Below are 9,100 nucleotides of genomic sequence, written 5' to 3'. Positions count from 1 at the left end.
AATTGTTTACATTCAAAAGACCATATTAATTATAGGGATAAAATAATTTTTTTAAAATTAATTTTACCTTAATTTATAAAATAATCAAGTAATATGAGATAAATATTTTTAATAAGATGTCAATCTAATATGGAATAGAGATAGTAAAATACAATTAATTCGATTGAGTCATATCACGGTATATCTGTCCTTGAAAAATAATCGGGACCTAAGTCGCTAGCGAGTAGTAAATAATAAAAATAGAATCCCCCCTATCAACAATGCGCGCGTGGAGTCAATGAAATAAGCAAACAAGAATTTTAATTAGCATTAATTAGAGCCCACAATGTGGACAGCCAGCCATTTGAAAAGGCTTGTCCGCTGCTACTACTTCAACACGCCTATGCCCGCACTTCTTCTCTCACCTCTAAATTACCCAATTTTTCGACTTCAAAGACTTAATTAGAAACTAATTCTTCGAAAAAGAGCATCTCTTCACTGCTTATTGGATCGATCGATCGATCTATCTGCAGAGAAAAAAAAAAGTAATGGCAACTTTTGGAGGGACAACACAGAAGTGTAAGGCCTGTGAAAAAACTGTCTACTTGGTGGATCAACTTAAGGCTGACAGTAAAGTCTATCACAAGTCTTGTTTCAGATGCCATCATTGCAAGGGTACTCTTAAGGTCATACTAATTCATTTCTTCATTCTCTTTTGTATTGGACTAATTCAGATCATCTATGCTCAACTTTTACACTGATAGCACTACTTTTTCTTTATTTTTAATTATTAGTAATGATTTTTTGGTTTTGATTTTGGTAAAAAATGAATGTTTATGCTTGTTTGAGATCGAATATAATGAAGAATTCTACTCATGGACTATGGTTGAATTTAAACATGTGATTTTTGCATTTGAATCTAGGCAGTATTATTTGTTGAAATCGCCTCAATTAATATAAGACAATTATTTTTAATATAATAATAGACAATACGGACATAATAGCGGTTTGATGATATCTTGATAAAGACGAAGTGATCTACAGGGGGTCCTCTCATCTTTTATATCTCTGTCTTCAAGTGTCGGCCATAGTGCATTATCAATGCATTATACATGGACCCTTAAAGGGGTACTATGGAGCAATGGTTCATTATATAGTTTTAAGTTTTAACTTATATGCACCGGCCACATAGGTACAAGGGAAGGGATTCATCTGAAACCCTTTCAATATAAAATGGGAAAAGGATCAAAAAATGAGCTTAAACTATTTGCAGTGAACACAAATGTCTTTCGTTTATAATTTGGTCCAAAAATGTCCTTTTCGTCTATATTTTGATCCAGAAATACCCTTTCCGGCAAGGACATTTTTGTTCATTTCAAATAATTTAAGATTAATTTTTATGTATAAATAATAGATGTTGAATATTCTTGGCATCTTTATGTATTTACTTTTTCATATTTTAAGGCCTTTTAGTGTAAATTCTGAATTTCTGATTCCACCATTGCATGCATCAATAGACTGACAATAGCGTAAATGAATTTTTACACTACTAAATTACCAAAACATATCTATGAATAACTTACCATAAAAAAGTAAAATATCTAGATAACATGACGTGATAGTACAATTTTTTTCATGATCTTGGTATATATGAGTTAAATCCTTGTATAAAATATCATTATATCAAATGAGATTTATCTTCTTATAAATTCTAAATGCTATACAAAGAGGTTCTAAATTTATAATGCATGAAGACGTCAAATAAATTTTAGCTTTTCACATCCCCTCTCATCCAGGTATTTTCTACTGTTCAATGCGGAGATTCTCTTGATTTTCTACTCCCCTGTACATTGCTTGTTATTGAGAAAAGGCTAGGTAGCAAATATGTGAAAAGGCTAGGTGCCATGTAGGTAGCAAAACTACATGGCACTTTTATTGCCATGTAGTTTAGGTTGACTAATTGTATGATGTCAGCTACATTCTCATGTATCTTTATCATCACTTCCGTGCCTTTTTTTGTCGATCCATAAAAAAGATATCTTGGTCTTAATTTCCTAGTCATATTTGAACTTCTGCAGCTAGGTAACTACAATTCCTATGAAGGAGTTTTATACTGCAGACCTCACTTTGATCAACTATTCAAAATGACTGGAAGCCTGAACAAGAGTTTTGAAGGTTACTAGAGCTACCAAGTTGTTACATCTTATAAGTCATTTTTGCATCACTTATTCCTTTGAAGCTTGTTTTCACCTACTCGTTATATTGTTTGCAGGGGGGCCAAGAACAGTCAAGGAAAGATCTCTTGATAAGGTATTCCATGATTGATTGATTTCTAATGTCAAGATCATCGATGATCCCTTAAGCATATACCATTCTCTTCTTTTTACACGTTGATCTCACTTGTGTTGTATTATCGATTTTCCCAGTCTCAATCAAACAACAAAGTTTCAGCTTTGTTTGGTGGAACACAAGATAAATGTGTTGCGTGCAAGAAAACTGTCTATCCACTGGAAAAGGTAATGACATATTCTTTTCTATGTAGTAGCAATTAGTGGATACTTATATGGTTACTGCTATTTCACAGGTGGCTGTTGATGGCACTTCGTACCACAGGCCTTGTTTCAAATGTAGCCATGGGGGTTGTGTAATCAGTCCATCGAATTATGTGGCCCATGATCACAAGCTCTACTGCAGGCACCATCATACGCAACTCTTCAAGCAAAGAGGTAACTTCAGCCACATGGAAGATCATGAGAAGATTAAAGGGGTGACTGAAAATGGAAAAGCATGAGGTCCTTCCATGAAAGCTTTCATGTTCGTGTGATTTTGCAATACAACAACATCGAGAGTCGGCTTTCTGGCCTGAATCAGGTGCAGAGGTTAACATATATATATATATACAAGAGGGGTTATTTACAATGCCTATATGTGATATTTTCGTGAGAGAGTCAAACAGAATTTCACTTCATTTTTCTTTTTATCTTGGTGTGTGTTTTACTTGATAAATCAAATAGTTTTGCCTAAAGTATGTACTCTTGTGGTTGTCTGGAAATTGGAGTGGCTTTTTATCAGGGAAGGTGTACTTTCCTTGGCTCAGAAACTAACGAAAGGTGTACTTGTCTCATAAACTAAGTGAATTCAATTTTTTCAGTTTCCTTTATTGCAAGGCAGCGTTTGGCCCAACTACTTTTCCTGAAAAACTTCAAAAATATTTGAGAACTTGTGTTTGTCCATACAATTTGTCATTACTTGGCAAATATTTTTGGCAAAATCCCCAAGTTCCCAAGTTTAAAAAAAAAGCAGAACTTGGGAACTTGAGAAATTTTAAAAATTTAAAAATAATCCCAAACTTTTATATTTTATAAAAACATCAATCATTTATTAATTCCAACTAAATATTTAACTACCAATTTACTCCATTAATATGATCAACCAATACTATCAATCCCTCTTAAATAAATTTATTTATAAAAATATCCACCGACCCTCTTAATTCTTGATCATTAAGTATATATTAAATGAAATGATTAATGTATTGTATATAATGTAATTTTGTTGTTGTTGATTGTTATTAATTATGTTATAATTTTTTTTTTAATGGAACATGTTCATTATAAAATGATAACACAACTTATGGGTATTTTTAATAATTTTTAAAACTTACAAGCACAAAATAATATTTTTTGAAATTTGACCAAAATTTGAAAAAACTTGGGGGAAAATGCATTTCAGCAAAATTTCTCCCAAAAATAACTTGCTAAGAATATTTGAGAACTTGGGGCAAACGGGCCCAAGTTTCTTTTGATCACTTCTGCTCAGTTGCTAATCCACATTATGCTCGAAAAAAGGCTTAGCCATTGAACTCTCTATTACCCTTCTCTGTACTTTAGGGTCATGGCAAACTAGTCATTGTCCTAAAAGTATTGTGCCATTGGTGGAGACTTGAAAAGTTTAAAATCAGAACGAAGCTATGTAAGCATAAAGGGGGTAAAATCAATCTAGTTTTTAATAACTCGCTCAACCTGCTCAAATTTTAAAGGTTTGTATTAGTATGGACTTACCCAAACTTTAAACCCGAAATGACACCTATCAAACTATTGGGTCATGATATTGCAACCCGGTTAGGACAAAATGTAACCCAAACTTATACATACAAAACTAATCTTGGACATTGGAAATTTTGCAAATTTTAAAAAAACAACCAAGTGTTAGAAATTAATGGATGCCATTTTCTTTCCTTTACTTTTTTTCTGCCCCCTTTTTCTTTTGTCAATTGTGGCAACTAATCTTTGCCTATAAATTGTCAGATTTGACAATGAAAATGTACACAATTCTCTCACACTCTCCCCGCTTTGTTTTTCTCTTTAGTCTTTTGTTTACTTTTCTTATAATTTTATTATTTTATAACACGTTATCAACACGAAATTCTAATTTTCTTCAGACAAATTAACTTCTATATCAGGTATATCTACTGAAGAAATTTTATTTTAGTTGTCTTTGTTATTTCTAAATTAATTTCTAAATCAGTTGCCATCATTTCAAATTTATCAAAACTTGAGTTTATGGCACTTGACATTTTCGAAAAAAATTATTTATCGTGAATCTTTGATGCTGAAATTCACCTTGACGCTAAAGGTCTTGGTGATACTATTAAACAAGAGAAATAAAGCATCAAGCCAATATAAAGCAAAGACCATAATTTTTTTCCGTCATCATATTCATGAAGGATTAAAAACTGAATATTTAACTGTGAAAGACCCCCTTGAATTATGGACTAATTTGAAGGATCGATATCACCACCTAAAACTTACGGTGTTACTAAAAGCCCGATATAACTGGATACACCTTCGATTTCAAGATTTTAAAATTGTGACAGAGTATAATTCTGCTATCCACAAGGTAAGTTTCATGTTAAAATTATGTGGAGATACTATCACTGATGATTACTTATTTGAAAAAACTATTTCCACTTTTCATGTTTCAAATATGTTGCTACAACAACAATATTGTAAAAAAAAGTTTAAGAAGTATTCTGAATTAATTACATGCCTACTTGTGGCTGAGAAAAATAATATTTTATTGATAAAAAATCATGAATCCCGTCCCACTAGTCTGCTCCATTCCCTGAAGTGAATATTGCAGCAGCATATAATCATTCTGAATCAAGACAAAATAATTATCGCGGTCGTGGCTATGGTTGTGGACGTGAGCGAGGACGTGAAAAAGGACGAAACAATTATCTTCATCATGATGGAAATAAACATGAGAACAATAAAGTTTCTCAAAATAATTCTCCCAGAGGTAAATCCAATATTTGCCACCGGTGTGGTATGAAGGGTCATTGGGCACATGAATGTCGTACGCCCGATCATTTTGTGAAACTTTGTCAAGCCTTTCTCAAAAGAAGAGATAATAATATAAAGGCACACTTAAATTTTTGAAATGATGATAATGAAGCAACTCCCTTAAATAAATATAAAGATATTTAGGTGAATCTTGCTTATAAAGATGATTCTTTCGAAGATCTACCAAATATTAATCATTTGAAAGCTGAAGATTTTATGAATGTTGACTGAAGAATTGATCATCTAACTGAGGATAAAAATAGTTATTATTTTTAATTATGTTTGATATTATGTTGTCCTTCGTAAAATGTTTCTTAAAGCAGTACAGTTTCTTAAAGTTTTTTATGTTATTAGTTTTTCACGTTCTTATAATGTATCTTTTGTTTATGAAGAATATGGAAGTTCTCCAGTCATCAGTTGGATCCAAAAACAATTATGATGATATATGTCTTATTGATAGTATCACAACACACACTATTTTAAAAGATAAGAAATATTTCTCTTATTTGATTATGAAAGAGGCTAATGTTAATACAATATCTGGTAGTACAAGATTAATTGAAGGATCCGGAAAAGCTAAAATTGTAATTGTTGGAGAAATAAATTTAACAATTAATGAAGCATTATATTGTAGTAAGTCTCAAAGAAACTTATTAAGTTTCAAAGACATTCGTCAAAATGGTTATCATATTGAGACTACAAATGATGAAAAGAATGAATATCTTTACATTACTACAATGACGTCGGGTAAAAAGTTTATACTTGAAAAGTTACCCGCTCTTTCATCCGGCTTATACTTCACAAGTATTAGCATGGTTGAAACACATGCCATAGTAAACCTACTAACTCAAATGATTTTATTATTTGGCATGACTAATTTGGTCATTCCGGTTCTAATATGTTGCGTAAAATAATTGAGAGTTCACATGGACATTCTTTGAAGAACCAAAAGATTCTTTAATTTAAAGAATTCTCTTGTGTTGCATGTTCTCAAGGCAAATTGATTACTAGAACATTAGTAATTAAAGTGGAAAATAAATCTCCAGTATTTTTGAAACGTATACAGGGTGATATATATGGGTCCATTCACCCATCTCGTAATATGACATTTGCGAGATTACTTGCTCAAATAATCAAGTTAAGAGCAAATTTTTTAGATTATGCAATAAGGACAATTCGTCCTAATAATGCTGACGAGTTTACATCTCAAACATTTAATGATTATTGTTTGTCTACTAAAATAACAGTCGAGCATCCGATTGCTCATGTTCATATTCAAAATGGTCTGGCGAAATCATTGATTAAACGTCTCTAATTAATTGTTAGACCAATGCTTACGAGAACAAAACTTTTTATTTTATTATGGGATCATGCTATTTTGCATGCAACAAGTGTTGTGCGGATTAGACCGCGAGGTATCATAAAGTCTCTCCATTACAATTGAGTTTTAGTCAGGAGCCGAACATTTCCCATCTTAGAATATTTGGATGTGTAGTATATGTTCCAATTGCTCCACACAACGCACAAAAATGGGATCCCAAGAAGATTGGGGATATATGTTGGGTATGAATTCTATCATAAAATATTTGAAACCTATGACTGGAGATTTATTTACCGCAAGATTTGTTGATTTTCATTTTGATGAATCAATATACCCAGCATTAGGGAGAGAAAATAAGCAGCTGAAAAAGAAAATAGATTGGAATGCATCATCACTATCTCATTTAGATCCTCGTATAAATAAATGTGAACCAAAAGTTCAAAAGATAATTCATTTGCAAAATATTGTAAATCAACTGCCAGATGCATTTACTGACCTATCAAGAGTTACTAAATCTCATATTTCAGCTGCTAATGCTCCAATTCGAGTTGATATCCTAGTAGGATAATTAATTAATGCAAATGAGTCTAAACCACATTTAAAACGTGGTAGACCGATCGGTTACAAAGATAAAAATCCTCAAAAAGAAAAAGAACAAACAATCAAGATGATAATGATATGAAAAAACCTGCTCAAGAAGAGCGAAGAGACATTACAATTGATAAGACCTTGGAAGAGGTTAAGGCGCCTGAAAATGATAAAGAAATTTCAATAAATTATGTCTCATTAGAAAAAATATGGAACCAAAATAATGTAATTGTCGACAATAGTTTTGTTTATAATGTTTCTATTGAAATAATGCAACAAAATGGGGATCTTGAACCAAAATTTATAGATGAATGTAGACAAAGGAATGATTGGCCAAAATGGAAAGATGCAATTCAAGTTGAATTATCTTCGCTTGAAAAATGCAAAGTTTTCAGATCGATAGTCCAAACACGTGAAGATATAAAATCAGTGGGGTACAAATGGATCTGTGTGCAAAAAATAAATGAGAAAAATGAAGTCGTAAGATATAAAGCACGACTTGTGGCGCAAGGATTTTCGCAAAGATCCGACATTAATTATATGAAAACATATTCTCCTGTGGTGGATGCAATCACTTTCAGGTATCATATAAATCTGGTAGTTCATGAAAAACTCGGCATGCATCTAATGGATGTCGTTACAGTCTATTTATATGGTTTTTTGATAACGATATTTTTATGAAAATTCCTAAAAGATTTAAAATTCCTGAAACATATAAAGATTTCCGGGAAACTTGTTCAATTAAACTTCAAAAAATTTTATATGGGCTGAAACAATCAGGGCGAATGTGGTACAATCGTCTTAACAAATATTTGCTAAAAAGGATATAGAAATTATCCAATTTACCCCTGTGTCTTTATGAAAAGGACTGGATCTGAATTTGTCATAATAGCTGTATATGTTGATGATTTAAATATCATCGGAACTCCTGAAGAACTTTCAAAGGCAGTAAAATATCTAAAAAAGAAATTCAAAATGAAAGACTTCGGAAAGACAATTTTGTCTTGGTCTACAAATTGAATATTTTATAAATGGATATTTGTCCATCAATCAACATATACAAAAAATATTTTAAGGAGATTTTACATGGATAAAGCACATCCACTGAGTACCCCAATGGTTGTGAGATCTCTTAATATTAATAAAGATTCATTTTGACCTCATGAAAATGATGAAGAGCTTGTTGGTACTGAAATATCATATCTTAGTGCAATTGGTGCATTAATGTATCTTACCAACAATTCTAGATCAGATATAGCTTTTTCAGTAAACTTGTTAGCAAGATTTAGTTCTTTCCCAACGCGTAGACACTGAAATGGAATTAAGTATATATTCAGATATCTCCGAGGGACCACAAATATGGGATTGTTTTACTCAAATAAATCCACGTCAGAATTAATTGGTTATGCAGATGCAAGATATTTGTCTGATCCCCATAAAAGTTGATCGCAGATGGACTACTTATTTACATGTGGGGGTACAACTATATCATGGCGTTTAACAAAGTAAACCATGGTTGCCACTTCTTCAAATCATGCAGAAATAATAGCCATTCATGAAACAAAATGCGTTTGGTTAAGATTAATAACTCAACACATTCAAGAAACATGTGGCCTTTCTTTGATAAGAGACACTCCAACAATATTGTATGAAGACAATGTTGTATGTATAGCTCAATTAAATGGAGGATATATCAAAGGAGACAGAAGAAAATATATTTCACCAAAATTCTTCTTTACCCATTATCTTCAAAAGAAAGGTGAAATAGATGTTCAACAAGTTCGTTCAAGTGATAATTTAGCAGATATGTTCACCAATGTCTTGCCAACTTCCACCTTTGAGAAATTGAGATACAAGATTGGAATGC

At 32.0% G+C, this 9,100-nt stretch overlaps 1 protein-coding gene across 1 annotated transcript; it reads left to right on the top strand.

The window, feature by feature from the left end:
* The first annotated feature begins 338 nt into the window (after positions 1 to 338).
* On the top strand, positions 339 to 3,139 carry LOC129896715 (LIM domain-containing protein WLIM1-like). Its single transcript, XM_055972668.1, has 5 exons — positions 339 to 665; positions 2,058 to 2,154; positions 2,252 to 2,289; positions 2,406 to 2,495; positions 2,564 to 3,139. Exons 1-5 carry the CDS (start codon positions 528 to 530, stop codon positions 2,768 to 2,770), a joined length of 570 nt encoding a protein of 189 aa, XP_055828643.1. The 5' UTR covers positions 339 to 527; the 3' UTR covers positions 2,771 to 3,139.
* The last annotated feature ends 5,961 nt before the right edge of the window (positions 3,140 to 9,100 follow it).

Source organism: Solanum dulcamara, chromosome 7, assembly GCF_947179165.1.
Source record: "Solanum dulcamara chromosome 7, daSolDulc1.2, whole genome shotgun sequence".
Classification (NCBI taxonomy): Eukaryota; Viridiplantae; Streptophyta; class Magnoliopsida; order Solanales; family Solanaceae; genus Solanum; species Solanum dulcamara.
This window is presented reverse-complemented; position numbering and strand designations above follow the sequence as displayed.

What these genes read in the sequence shown, in the direction of transcription:
- LOC129896715 (XM_055972668.1), top strand. Translation starts at nt 528, where the DNA reads ATGGCAACTTTTGGAGGGACAACACAGAAGTGTAAGGCCTGTGAAAAA. An exon ending in AGGAAAGATCTCTTGATAAG is followed by an intron (nt 2,290 to 2,405) that starts GTATTCCATGAT and finishes CGATTTTCCCAG; the next exon opens with TCTCAATCAAACAACAAAGT. An exon ending in CTGTCTATCCACTGGAAAAG is followed by an intron (nt 2,496 to 2,563) that starts GTAATGACATAT and finishes GCTATTTCACAG; the next exon opens with GTGGCTGTTGATGGCACTTC.